Source organism: Choloepus didactylus, chromosome 1 (assembly GCF_015220235.1).
Source record: "Choloepus didactylus isolate mChoDid1 chromosome 1, mChoDid1.pri, whole genome shotgun sequence".
NCBI classification, from domain to species: domain Eukaryota; kingdom Metazoa; phylum Chordata; class Mammalia; order Pilosa; family Megalonychidae; genus Choloepus; species Choloepus didactylus.
The window spans coordinates 146594820-146610261 of NC_051307.1; the positions used below are offsets into that span (position 1 = coordinate 146594820).

Below are 15442 nucleotides of genomic sequence, written 5' to 3' on the forward strand. Positions count from 1 at the left end.
TTTGCCTAGGGATGTCCAGTTGCTCCAGCACAAAGGATAGCCTTTTCAACAAATGTGTTGAAAAGTCCATACTTCCTCCATTGAATTGTTTTTACACCTTTGTCAAAACCAGATGGATGCATTTTTATGGGTCTATTTCCGGGTTCTCTATTCTGTTCCGTTGATCTCTGGGTCCATCACTGCCAACACCATATCATCTTACTAAGTCCTAAAATTGGGTAATGTGAGTCTTCCAACTTTTTTCTTCTTCCAAATTGATTTAGCTTAATTAATTATACATCTTGATGTTTTCATCTTTCCCCATTTTGTCTCCTGCCTTATTCTAGGAAAGAAAGTTCTTGCATAAGTTCCTCCTTTTCTTATTGCAACTCTTGCAAATGTTGTTGGTTTTGCTCCAGTCTGTCCTCCATAGATTCATGTAATCACCACCACAATCAAGATTCAGAACTGTTACATCAGCACAAAGGAACTCCCTTGTGTTATCCCATTATAGTTGCACATATCTCCCTTTTGTCCCTGTCTCTGGAAACTGCTAGTCTGTTCTTCATTCTCTGTAATTTTGTTGTTTCAAGAATGTTCCATAAATACAATCATGCAGTATGCGATCTTTTGAGATCGACTTTTTTCACTCAGCATAATACCCCTTAGGTCCACCTAAGTTGTTACATGTATCAATAGCCTGTTCTTTCTCATTGCAGTGTTGCTTTCTTTTGGGCCTGTACGGATTGGAAGCAAGTGCAGAGTACCCAGCCAGTCTTTGTGTTTTTATCTTCTATGAAACAGAAGGACAGGAAAAAAATAAGTCCTACAAAGCCTTGATCCATCAGCTGGTATATGGCTTGTGTGCAAACATTGGCATGTGAAGGCCAAACAATTATATGAGGGTGGGAATGACACCAGCCCACAACTCTCATGGGGCAACCTGTTAGTTCAGCCAACCTCCACCTCTGTTGAAGCCGCAGACAGCTGCTCTGGAGAAATTTCCACTTGGTCCTTCCTCTTATCAGAATATCGCAAGATGATGGCAGAAGGAATGTGAACAGTTTTCACAGTGTCAGTCTTTTCAGCAACTGTGTGCATTTCAGTTCTAGTATATGCAAATTTTGAGTCACTCCTTGGATCATCACCCCCTCCTTTTCTGTGCTCAGGACATGGTTGAGACAAACCAGGAAAGCATCAGACTCCAGATGAACTGCCTGCACCACTATCTTGGTTCGACCTTCGAAGGCCGTAGTTTTAATTGTCATAACTACTACTCCTGGAGTAATTTGCCCAAGATCACACAGGTAGATTTCAAATATATTTTCCCCAAACTGCACAAAAATAAATGACCCATAAAGAAGACCAAAAAAAAAAAAAAAATCACTTATTCAGACTAGTGAAATTAATTGAATGGTACATTCTTTAAAAGATCACTTAATGATTGACACTTGTAGCAAGTACAGCTTGGAAGAAGCATTTCATAGGAAGAATGAAGGCCAACTGCAAAATGAGCACTATAACTTGTTTTAAATGGATTCTTTCTGTCTTATTCTTCAGGTAAATATAGATTGGGTCTGTCAACAGGAATATAGAAAAATTGGAGAAGAGTCGGAGAATATTTATAAATAGATATAAGAAAAATCTATTCCATTAGCTAAAACAAAAACAAAAACAAAACAAAACAAAACAAAACAAACTTAACAACTTAGAGATTGACCAGTCAACTTTTTTTCTCACATGTGACAGAAATTTTCCTTAATTTCCTGACTGTCTGTGGCTACCTAAAGTCTCTATCACTATTTTTGGAAAATCTCTTCAGGCACATTTTTTTTTTTTTTTTAATTAGAGACATTGTAGGTATACAGAAAAATCATGCAGAAAGTACAGAGTTCCCATATACCTCCCCCTCACTTGCATAGTTTTCCCTATTTTGAACAATTTGCATTCATTTGGTAATTTTGTCACAATTGATGAAACAATATTATTATAATTATACTATTAACTCTGGTCCATAGTTTACACTAGGGTTCACTGTTTGTGTTGTACAGTTCTATGGTTTTTTAAAAATCTTTTTCTGATAACATATATAAAACCTAAAATTTCCCCCTTTAACCAAACTCAAATATACAATTCAGTGGTGTTAATTATATTCACAATGTTGGGTCACCTTCACCACCATCCGTTTCTCCAGGTATATTTGCACTTGTAGCAAGAGATTTCTTGTAGCCTGATGATGTGTGCTTCTTTATGAGGCTAAGTAAGGGGAGCTCGCAGCCTCATGGGGAGAGCGGAAATAACCACAGGAATAAATCCAGTCTACTTGCAGATTCTTTCCTACTGAAACTCTCCATGCACATCAGTGTACAATATGCAATAGCTGGCAGAGAGAGAGCAAGTTAAAAGATAGTAGGAATTAGTGTACAAGAAACTAGAGTGAGAGGAATAACAAAGGCATCTCCTTACAAAATGGATTTACTTTTTTTAAAAAAGCAGTCATTTTTCACCAGGAAAGGAAATTTAAGTAGAAAAACTCCGAGTACATGTGTGGCCAACCAAATATCTAAGAGGTACTAAGGATCTGTTCTTTGGGCTCACTGGAGTAATGTCAAATTTATAGGTGGTAATATGAAGTTATTTTCAGATTTTCCATATCTGAACATTTTTAGAAAAAACATTCACATTATGTCAGAAAAAGTTTCTTTTGGTTTCATAAACTGTCTGCTGAAGTTCAAGAAGTTTGAAGGAAGGTGTCAATTTTATAAAAACTGCAGCGATGAGTAAAATCCATATTATTTATTTCCTGACAGCACCAAGTGTTGGTTTTCCTAGTTAAGTGGAACTGCACTCAATTGGAAAGGGGTGTGGCCATGCAGCGACGTGCTGGAGACTTGACAATCAAAGAAGAATTTTGAATGTTCTGATTCACTTACCTGATAGACAAACCACTGGCAGAATGCTGGGGAGATCCATTCTCGTGCATGAATGCCACAGTCCATAAAGATAGCCTTCTTTCTTTCATCCTTTTTCCCAACCTATTAAAAATGAACTTAAGATATTATTTTGCAAGAAATCACAATTGATCCCTTGTTGTTCAATAACTCATTCAAATTCTTTTCAAAGCAATTCTTTTCTTGTCTGTTGTTGAATGAGTAACTGTGTATGCACAGAGAGGACTGTGACACATATCCTTAAATGTCTATACATAATTCATAAACTATTAACATAGTTTGGTTTTCAAAATTTTTTTGCTAGTCAGATTTGCTTTTAGGATTTTAAACATCACAATATATTGTTTTTCTTATTTTATTGATAGTGTCCTTTGGTCTGAGAAATAGATTATAAAATCACTTCTGTTTCCACCTTTTGCTTTTGTTTGTCTGGCTTCACAAATGGGGATATTTTGCCTGGACTAGAAAAGATTCTGGAGTTGTGTTTGAAATGGGGAGAAGGAGGGGTGGGAGAGAGTGACTAGGTATTTGAAGGATTGTTATTTTGAAGAGAGTTTATATTTGTTTTGGGTGGTTGGAGAAAATGAAGGGATAGAAGTTCAGGGTAAGGAGAGGTTTCCCAGTTATTAAGGGTTGTCTCAGGGAGTGGAATCGTTGGATGTAAAAAATCCTGCAGCAGTTGAATGGCCATTGCCAGCCCAGTAATAGAAGGGGATCCTCCATCAACCTGGGTTGAAATGGTTCATATTTTCATAAACTGTAGTCTCATATTTCTATAATACTTAAATTTCTTTTTTCCTTTTGACTGTCTTTCATCAGTTTTATCAATTTTAATGGGTGGAAAACTGTTTTATATACCCGGGAATTCACAAACTTTTGTGAAGAGAGATATGGGATGGGATTTTTGTCTGGGTTTTCCACTGTGTAACCTCTGACAAATGATTTATTCAGGCACTTTCTTGGCTCTGCCTAAAACTGCCTGCCACTTTCTCTCTTGAATGTATGTCTAGAACTTAAAAGTTCTTCAAAAGGGGAGACTTTCTATTGTCTCAAAATTAGCCCAAAGTGTCACAAAGTACTTTTTTTTTTTAAATGTAATATTGTTTATTTAACTTCAAAAACATTTCAGTGTTCTACATATACAAAAAAAAAAAAAAAAAAAAACAGCGGAATGTTGCAAATTGTGTTTAAGGACAGATAATTCTTGAACTTTGATGCAGTGGCCTTCACTTTGCTGACAATAAAGAATTCTACAGTTTGCTTTAAAACAAACAGTTTCAAAACTACCAAATTTAACTAAAAATAAATTCAAACACTTCTCATGCCAGCTGATTCCCCCTGCCCCTCCTCTTACCACAGCCACAAATGGCAGCAGACTGCTATGTCACTATATACAAAAACAGGATCCCACTGCAGTGTCAACAGGTCCAGCTTCCCAGTGCAAGCCCTGACCTGCTGCCCTGCCCAAAGCCATCTCCACCACCACTCAAGGCCAAGCATAGACCATCCAAGAATTTCCCTCATGTCCTTCATTTTTACAAACTATAGGTATGTATATAGTCATAAAGTACTTTTAAATTATTTTTTATAACAGTAAGAAGAATCATTGGTTTTCGAATTATTTTTACCTTGAGAACATATAGTGGATTATCTTCAACAGTAGTTCCAATTTTAAGACGAGAAACCATTTTAGGGTGCTTATTCACCATTTTTTCAGTCCAAGCAACAATCTTGGGAACAAAACCAATTTTGAGGAATTAGAATAAAAGAGAACTCAATGACAACAAATGCTGAAGGTAACTTTTTTCAAAATATGTATATTTTATACTGTACCTTGTCCCAGTTATTGTATTTTGCATAGCTGTGATGGCCTGGTCTATCTTCAACATCAAACTGTTTCTCGATCTCTTCTTGCAGATCGTGAATCAGAATTCTGTTTGACGGAAGGGTGATTAGATATACATTTACCAGAAAAAGAAAAACACATTTATCTTTCATTTGCAGAAACTTTCTTTTCCCTTTCCTCTATCTGTGATCAAGTATGTCCTGTTTCTTCATTATTCTCCGCTAGCCATCTCTCTTAGATGTGTCATGTGTCTGGCTTCTTATCTCCCCATTTATCTAGAGCTGCACTCTCCCATGTGGTAGCCACTAGCTGCAGTGGCTGTTGTGCAGTTAAAATGTGACTCATCCAAAAGTAGACATTGCAGTACTTGCAAAATAGATTTTGGATTTTGGAGACTTAGAATAAAAAAGGAAAGTCAAATATTTCATCAATAATTTTTAATATTGAGTCCATGCTATAATGATATTTTATATATATTGGGTTAAATAAAATACATGTTAAATTAATTTCACCTATTTCTTTTTACTTTTTAAAATGTGGCTACTAGAACATTTAAAATTACTTATTTGAGTCAAGCATAAAAATACCATATGACCCAGCAATTCCACTCCTAGGATATACACAAAAGAATTGAAAACAGATCTTTGAACAAATACATGGACATGCCTGTTCATAACACCACTATTAACAATAGGTAAAGGTGGAAATAACCAGGTGTCCATCAATGAATGAGGGGATAATAAATTGTGGTATATGTATACAATTAGATGTTATTCAGCCACACACAAAAAAATGCAGTGTCAATATGTGCTGCAACATGGATGAATTTCAAAAGCATTTTGCTAAGTGGAAGAAGCCAGGCACAAAAGACCACATATTGTATGACTCCATTTATATGAAATCTCCAGAACAGCTAAATCCATAGAGACAGAAATCAAACTGGTGGTTGCCAGGGCTGGGGGGAAGGGGAATGGAAAACAACTGCCTAATAGATACAGGGTTGTCTTTTGGAGTGAAGAAAATGTTTTCCAACTAAATAGAAGAAGTGGTTGCTCAACATTGTGAATGTACTAAATGCCACTGAATTGCTCAATACAAAATGGCTAATTTTGTATGTTATGTGAATTTCACCTCAATAAAAATTTTTTGCATGTGGCTTGCACTCTTTTTCTATTGGTCAGTCTGAACTACAGCCACCCTCACCCTTCTCCAAAGCACACAAATTACCCCAAACACACAACCTAGGTAACCATGGATATCCTTATGCACAAATCTACAGACCATCCCTTATAGTCTCATACTTGGAAAGCTGGGAGAAACTTGAGCTATAATAACAACGATAACAATAATAATACTAAATACTTATTTAGCCTTTACCATGTGACATAAAGTATAACTCATTTGATCTCTGCATGAGATTATTATCCTTATTTCACAGATGAGGAAACTGAGACACAACGTATTTAAATAATTTGCCAATTGTCAGAGAACTAGAAATTGGCCAGAACGGTTTGGACTGGGTGGGACAGGGAGGAAGAGTTACTGGGAAGCTAATGTAGGGAGGGCAGAAGGCTGAGGCGTCCACCCTCTTCTTTGCCTTCACCTCTTCCAAGTCATCTCATGTCAGGATCTCATCATCTCCTACTGAGGATCTCATTCTCTGATAGCACAGTATGAAAACTTGTGTTTATAATAATACTCTTTCAAAAGAAAATATACTTTTAATATATTCTGTATTGCAGGGCATATAACTGTGACTCATAGTGGAAATGTTCCAATAAAAATATTTCAATAAGGGATTAGAGTCGCATGGCTCAGATCAGATGACCTGACTGTCATCCCGCCAGCTGTTATATTCATGACACCCGTATTTGAAGCTTCAGCTCTGGCCTCTTCCTCAAACTCCTGGCAGGTTACATCCTGACATTTTCACTTGGATTCAGATAATGACTCTGAATGTGAAATTCATTTTACGGCATTGCATGAGGCTGAGCTCTGATTAGGTTTATTATCAAATAGTTTACTAAGTGTTCAAACAGATTATAATACTAATAATAATGCTATCTAGAATACTAATAATAACTGCTATCTATTATTGTTTCATATGGCCCAGGTATTGCTTTACATACATTATTGTATTTAATATCAGTATTATCATCATTTTATCGATGGGGAAATTGTTGCTCAGAAAGCTTAAATACTCTGCCTGGTTGCACAATTTGTAAGTGGTAGAGCTGGGAATTTGAATGCAGCCTTGTCTGCCTTTAACATTTAGGTCCCCAAAATGTCATCTTTATCATATACACACATATTTTAGTATATATTGTCCGTATGGGAATTTTCTATTCTGCTCCACTGATCTACTTTCCTACTCTGGTGTAAGAATCAAACCATATTTAATCACATTAAATTTTAATTTTGGATAAATTGTCTCCTTTTCAAAATATTCATGAGTAATTTCACCTGTCTATGATGGTTTTATGAGAATAATTTTGTCAAATTAGGGGCAAATGGGCTTTTGGATGGAATTGTATTAAATTATGAACCTATTTGAATAGTAATTTTTTACTACAGGAAGATAATATAGTTGTATGTTTATTTAAGATGTCTTTTCCATTCTTCAGTAAAATTTTGTATATCTATTATTATTTATTCATAGTTTTCATTACTATTGAGTAATTTCTTTTCATTAATTTTCAAACTGCTTATCATTCATATATTTTCAAAAGTCATTGATTTGTTTACATTAATCTATTGGCCACTTAATTTTTAAAAGCTATCTTTTACTTCTAAAATTTTTTAGTTATGTCTTTAGGGTTAGCTCTGCTACAAATAATTATACTTTCTACTTCATTTCCAAAGCTATTTTGTTTTCCTCGCTTTATTGCATTCCCCAAACTATCTGAACAGTGATACATAACATGAAAGGTGGCATGGGAATACTACGAGTCTTCCACCATTAAGGATGACCTTCGTTTCCATTTTGAGATTAATCTGCAGTATCTGTTGATATGATCAAATTATTCTCCAGTGATGCTTGGGTGCATTAAATTTTGTTATTAGATTCCTCACTATGTTAAAATTATGTAACATCCACAGGAGATTTACAAACACTTTCACAAAGAGCCTAGTTAGTTTATTTTAGATGCAGTTCTAAAAAGTTTGTTTAACTTAAAGGAATGTATTGGACATAAAGGTAAGTGATTCACTGGTAGAAAGCATACTGATAGTAGGTGTAGCTGACAGCAAATAATGAAAAGAAAACTACAAACATAGGCAGAGTTTAACAAGCACAGGGGTCAGTGGTCCCTTACTGTTGGGCCAAACAGCTCAATATACTTTGGTAGTTTCAATGGCCCTTGAGGATATCATTCCCTTTTAGAACAGTATGAAAAATTGGTGTTTATAATATAATGATAATTCTCACCCCAAAAAGTAAACTATATTCAATATATTCTGCTTTGTAGGACAAATAACTGAGGCTTATAATGGAAATATTTCAATGAAAATATTTAAAAGAAAATTTTTTGAAGATGCCTTATCTGTGCAATTACCTTACATGGATTATGTTATTTCCCATTAACTGCGTATAAAAAAGGCACTACCTTATTTTTGTTAATATTGTTCACATGTATTTTTCTTGTATTTTATCACTGAGCCCTGTGTAGGGAGATGCTGCCTGTTTTTTTAAACATGTGTTCTAATAATTTAGGACAGTATCATACACTTTTTCTGGCTCCCTGTTTTGTCAAAAAAAGGAACAGTGACTCAGTGGGAAGAGTATCAGCTCTGTGGCCATTCTTAGGTTCCAGACCCTGTTCGGCCACTTAGGAGTTAATGTGTTAATTTATGCCTCTGAGCCTGTTTTCCCACTTTCACAGTGGGACTAAACCTGTCATCCAGGCTTGTGGTGAGAATGAAATGACGTGAAATATGACAAGTGCTTTGCACCCAGTAGGCACCCATTGAATCTCTGCATAACAGTGAAGTCCAGTCACAAAACCAACAACCACTTTACAGACTTCACATGTCATTGAGCCAGGTTTTTGACTGTATGCAGTTATTTGGTTCTTTGATTTCTTCAATTTCTTACGATAATGAGTGGTGACTCTGCAGAACGCCACTCTACCTGTTGGTTTCTCCTTGCTGATTGACTTGACTGATCTGAGTTCTGATGCAGAGCATAAACACGGTGTACTCCTAATTAGAGTTTATTTAGCACATAGGATCAAGTACTGCTCATGAATATTGATTCCCACTAAGAACACTGACAAGCAGATTATTATGCACGTTATACTGAACCCACTGTATGCTTTGCTTTTGATTTCTGATGAATCTTGGATTTTTGAGAAAATAAGTTTGTGACAATAATTTTGGAGTCAGATGAGGCATGTTGCACTAAAATGCACACAAAGCCTGAGAAGATTTGAAGTTATATTTTGAGTGGTCACTACAGACATATTTGTTTTAAACTCTAAAAAGGATGTGTGGCCCTTGGTCTACCTGCATTAATAAAAGTAAAGGAACCAGGCAAAGAGAAATTTGATGGCCCCAGATGTTGATTTTTATCATAAGGCAGTATTAATTAGTCAGAGGAAGCTCGTGTCTAAGACTATTTTTAGACTTACACATATCAATTTAGCTTTTGTGTTAACAGCAGCAAAAGAAAAAAAAATGTGTGAGCTGAAATACAACCTTTCTGCAAATGCAGCTGCATGAGGACTTTGGAACCAATGCCAGATTGTTGCCGACAGGGACTGGAAATTAAGCCTGAGGCTGGAAATTAAGAACTAGGGCCAGATGTTATTTTCATGAGCCCTTTCACTAACCAGTAGCCAGGCTTAAGCAGATGAAACCAAATGACTTTCTCTCAAACATTATTTTAGTGCTCCAAGCTTTGCTTCATTTGTTAAAAAGAATTCCTAAATGTAGGTGGAAGGATAAACAATTATCCATGGGGATTTAATGACACAAATGACTTATGTTTATTGAGTCTTTCCTGTGTGCTAGGCACTGAGCTCAGCACTGTATTTACATTTTCTCCTTCACATCGACACTATTAATTAGGTACGATTATTATCACTCGCATTTCAACAGAAGTTAGGTAGATTCCCCAAGTTGACATAATTGGTAAAATGCAGGCATTGGGATTTCAACCTAGAATGTGTGACTCCAGGATCCTAGCTGTTCACCATTATAGACTGATGCTTCCACTGAAGAGTGATATCCCAGGAAGTTACCCTCAGAGCTGTCCTCTCTGTAGTCTACTAAGACTTATGAGAGTTTTGCCCGGTTGGCCAGCTCTCATGGAAGTCTGTGTCCCAATGTCAGAGAGCAGGTAAAACATTCAGAGAAGTAAGATGGATCCTACTTTGTAAATTTCAAGGTTCCCACCCTCTACTGCTTTTAAAGAAGGGCTAGAGGGCTGAGGATCAATGTATGCAACTGCCCTAGGCTCTGTTTGTGTGTGGGTGTGCGTGTGTTTTTTTGTAGGAAAAGGATGTTTCAGGAAGGCAGATCATTGTTATGGTGCTTATGAACTGGACTCTCCCTAGGCCCACATCTCAACAGGACTGGGACTACTCATAAAAGTACGATTTCATGTTTGCCTAAGATCCCATTTGACCCCAGTAACTCCCTAATTGGGTTATTAGGCATCACACTCTGCATTTACTGATGCGGATTTCCCAACATTTGAGGCTTAGCTTTGTGTAGGATAATAAAATTTAAGGTACTAATTTATCCATCAGGAGGAAAAGGGAGCCACTAGGGACAGCCTCTAGTCATCCTCTGTCATGCATTGTGTGTGTGCACACATGCATGTGTGTGTATGTGCGTGCTCATGCAAGCATATATATAAAAGTGGTCTTTGTTTAGGGGTCTTGCATTAACAGAAGTAAAGGATCCAGACGGAGTGATTTTATGGAACCAATCCATTTCCAGGAAACCCTTCTGAAATAGGTTCCATTATTATCTCCATTTTACACTGAGGTAAATGAGGTTGAGAGATGTTAAATACATTTCAAATACCTAATACATGACTTTTTTATCCTACCACACTCCTCTGCTTTCCCTTATGACTAACATATCATGGGCATTTGTAATAGACATTACCATACTTGTTTTACTCTTGAGCAAGTAATAATGTAAGTATATGTGGGATAGAAGGAAAAATGGATGAAATGGCACTTTATAATGATTTATTTGATTGAAACACACATTTGATTGGACTGTGTATATACTTGAAATGTGAATTTGTGTCTGACTGAACATTATTTGGTAATTAGACATTAATATGAAGTGTTGATTATTGTAATGTCAGTTTGGTGCATATCTCTTTGGTATTTCCCACATGGTCTCATGTGGATCTTAAGATTTTGCTTAATCGTAATTTTTAGGTTTTATTATTATAGTAATAGTTGTTTTCTGAATTTCCTTTCACTCACTCTTGTTTTCTAATTTCAACTTTTGACCACAGAGAAGAGAATGTTAAAGATTGACTATATAAAACATTTAAATGTTAATAATAAAACAAAGGTTTTTAGCTACTGAATTGAAATTTCATGTCTGTTCTGCTTGGCTCAGTCCAATGAATGTGCTTCCATTAGACAGTTATTCACCAGTCTGTTCAGGTTTGTTAGTCTATGCATATAATTTGATTTTTTGACTTGGCCTTTCATGATTTGGAAAAAGTGTAGATTAAAAAAAAGCAAGCATGCTACTTTAAAATCAAATGTCTCACTAATTTAATTTTCTGAAGATTAAAAAAAAATATCACACACAGATGCTTTAAACTAAATAGTGGCTTATATGCACTGTCTAATGAAGGGTGTCTAAGTAAATCATTGTGTCAAACCAGCCTCTTAATATAGTTTTATTCAGCCTGGTGCTTGGGTCCAACCAGATGTTTCTGTTCTTAGAACCCTCTTCTGTTACTGACTGACACCAAGTAACACATATAATTAATATGCAAATAAAATTATCTATGTAATTAGTACTTGGAGACAAGATTTTAAATAGTTCTTGTCTGCACAGATCACTTTACATATTTATATTTCTGAGAAAGGTAGCTATCTAATTATGTGGCTTTCCCACAACTGTGGATAATTTGAGCCAATTTCTAGAAATCATGTCCTAATTAGATAAAACTAATTTTTAGAGGTAGTTTAACACTTCAGTTCTTGATGTAGATAGAAAGAAAGTATTTTTGTGTAAGACAGTGAAAAACACACTGTGAGGATCTGGGTGTAGACCTTTATTTGAATCAGCATTGGCTCAGGCTAGGTAAGGCCTAGAGGACCAACGAGGGGAGAAGGTGACGTGCGTTATTTGGTAAATTGGGATGATGCTTCCCGCCTGCCTATGTGTCTTCCTTCATAGCAACTTATTCTACCCTCATGTCAAGCAACTAGCTGTTGCCTACATTACCTGGCTATTCAGGAAAACATACCTCATTTCACTCTGTTGCTAATGCCAAATATAAAATTTGGCCAGAGCTCTGCTTTATTTTAGCTTGGGCTGGATACTTTGGAAGAACTAATTGGTCATCGGAATCCAGATCTGGTCTCCCTTAAAGAAGGTAAGGGAATAGTGTCTTCACCGAGGTACCATTTGAGACTCTGGCTATTAAGTGAATCACAGGGACATGGTGACCAGAGGGTATATAGGGCGTAGGGCTGATTTCATTTAGATGAACAATCAAGACACCATCTGAATCTTTGCTTAAGGAGATAGTCTATTATGTATCATTAATTTCTGGGATCTTGGAGATATATTATAAAGTGTCTATTTCTAATTTCAATGGTACAATTTATGAAAACATAGAGGAGAGTATACAGATATATTAATTAGAAAGGTTAAAATACTGGTATGAATTAATTTTGAATTATGTTCTCCCGATTTATTAACTTTTAAATTTGTATCACAACCTTCCCGAAATAATAGCAAAAACAACAACAAAAAAATAGTGACCAACAACCATCACAAATAACAGCCTGCTATTTTTAAGCTATGAACAGGGATGTTTGTTTTCTTGTCTTACATCTGTCCTTCCTTAATTTCAATAGAGTTTATATCTATTGAGGATATTGTAGCAATATTATAAGTATAATCAAATCATGTTGAGCAATAGTAAATCCTCCTCTGCAGTGTGACATTACTGACATCAGTAGGATCTCTGGTTATCTCAGCCAGAAAAAGATGGCCTTCTAAGTTAGAGCACTGAGTTACCCTCCAGTAGGAGGTATGAAATGGCAAGTTTGGAAATAAAGAACTAGTGCTTAGCCATGTTTGGAGAGATGATGGTTTCAACAAAGAGGGGAATCCTGGGGTGATGAGGGCTGGGGAGAGTTAAAACAGGACCCTCAGAACATAAAACCACTAAATTTGCCCCAGTATGAAAACACACTTTGTTTTTCGAAATTATGTGCTGACTTGGGATGTTCATGGTTGGGGCTGCCTTTTTGCTCACTGCCCCAGGGCTCAGAACTGTGCATGGCCCAGGATTGGTGCTTAATGAATTTTAATTTTCCCTTTCTTCTCCATGGGTCCAGGATGGCTCTTTTCTGCTCCTTTGGCCATTTGAGATTCTCTCTCTCCCCTTTGTTTTAAGCATCACTCTATTGTTTTGCTTTTGCTTTCCCTAAGGGAGAATTACTTTCATATTGAATTATTTATTTAATATATATTTCTCATTCTCACTTCTCTAACTTAACAATAAGCACTTTGAATTTTTTCTCCTTTTATATATTGGGAGAATTCAAATACACGCACAAGGTCCTGGTAACCACCAGCAACCGGTGAGCCCAGGCTGACTACTGGTCATGGGTGGTGATGTGTGCCAACCCATCCACGCCCCCGTGCCTGCTCACATGGGCTCCCTCCTCGTGAGGGGCTGGTTGTTAGAGATGGCAGATGTAGGTGACTGCCTTATTCTTGTGGATTAGAGCAAATATAAGATGGAAGTTGAGTAGCCAAGCCTGCTCTCATCACCACTACAGTACTCAGCAGTCTGTCTGAAAGAAACTGAATTCTACCTTACAGATAAACAGCTTTAGGTTTCTTGGGCTCAATTTAAAAATGGTTCAATTATCATCCGTTCCTTTCCATTTCAAAGCTCCTCCAAACTTTTGAGTATACCACACATTTGAATATTCATGTAGGACTTACTCATAGTGCATTTGATTTTGATCCAAGGCAGACTGGATGATGTGGGATTCCTTTTCACTAACTCGGAAATCCACCGTTATGTTAGCAGCTACGTGGTGGGTGGCATCTGGATACCAGAAGTCAAGCTGCCAAGATGAATTCAGTGTTAGTCGCAGTTATTTATTTGCTTGCCCAACACATTTATTAAGAAGTGACTATGTGCCGTGCACCACAAAAGGAATTAAGGGTTCTCTTGTGACTAAGGTATGGGCCATCTTCTTAATGAGCTTATGCGATTTTTGCAATATATTTAAAAACTATTGAGTGGGAAAGAAACAGTTTATATTGGTCACATTTTTCATGATACAGTTTCTATAAATGCAAAGAGTGGGCAGATTTTGCTTAAACTGTTTTCTTCCACCATTTTGGGGTTGATTGGGATTGTTTCATGGTTGATTTAGCCATACCATCTGTCTGTACTTGGGCATTTAGATTAAATAAATGGCTTTATCCTCCTTCTCCCTCCCTGTCCCCCAAATCAGGCCTCAAGACCAGATGCTCCCGGGGGACTTTGGAATTCCTGGAAGCTTTGTGTCTAACAGATGGTGTAATCTCTCAACTCTGTCATTTTTCTAGTGGTATGTCCTTGAGCAGGATGCTGAAGCTGAGTTTCAGTCTCCTCCAGTGAAAAATGAGGGTACTGTGTCTCCAGCGGGCATGTCATGAAGACTGTGAAGTGTGTGTGAAGTCTGGGACAACTGCTAATTCTCATCTCGTTCTCTTCCCCTAACTGGGAATTTCAGAAATTGGGCAAATAGGCCCAGAAGGATAGCATTCAGGTAAAAATAACTTTGAAAAGATTCCAATTATTGTGGTTTTTCAAAATCATGCTCAATTGTTAAATCAAATGAAGCACAACTCTCCCAGTCTGGGAAATGTGAAGGAAATGCTCAGTTTCCACCAGGCACCCCAAGCTCGTGGCCATGACTAATTCTGCCTGGCTATTTCTTCCCTGAGTCCTACACTACCTCTCATTTGATCAATTATGTGACAATGGGAGCTGCTATGAACCAACAAATATGTTTGTTTATTTTGATTGAAAGGCTATAGCAAGGGTGGGACATATGAGAGAGGTAGCATGATTTAAAGGTGACTTAGGCAGGGCCATCAAATCACAATAGCAATTTCTCTGCTCTAGCAGGGTAATGCATGGCAGGAATTTAGAGCTCAGGCTGTTTTCATATGCATTCATTAAGCACCAAGCACAGAGCTGGGTGCTCCAATTGTAGAGGCCAATAGGAGACTTATGAGAAGCAAAATGTTTAGGGTGGGAGACAGAGCCAGATACGAATGTTTCCAGGAGGATGCATGCTCGGTGTGTTTCTGGAGGAAGAGGAGCAACCCAAACTGGGTCAAGAGAGCTGACTTCCCACAGGAAACTCTGCCCGAGAGTCTAGTCTTAAAGAATAAGTAAGAGTTAGCCAGATAAATAAGGGAAGAAACATTTCTCATGTGAAAA

The 15442-nt window shown here is 36.9% G+C and overlaps 1 protein-coding gene and 1 pseudogene across 1 annotated transcript in view; both read right to left on the reverse strand.

Annotated features, from left to right (window-relative positions):
• Positions 1 to 15442, reverse strand: part of CPA3 (carboxypeptidase A3) — a 39029-nt gene that overhangs the window by 21977 nt on the left and 1610 nt on the right. The window contains exons 3-6 of the mRNA XM_037827574.1: positions 13945 to 14069; positions 4764 to 4863; positions 4559 to 4660; positions 2913 to 3014 (exon numbers count right to left, since the gene is read on the reverse strand). Coding sequence (XP_037683502.1) covers positions 2913 to 3014; positions 4559 to 4660; positions 4764 to 4863; positions 13945 to 14069 — 429 coding nt within the window. The remainder of the gene's footprint in view (positions 1 to 2912; positions 3015 to 4558; positions 4661 to 4763; positions 4864 to 13944; positions 14070 to 15442) is intronic.
• LOC119510025 lies at positions 655 to 1247 on the reverse strand (annotated as a pseudogene).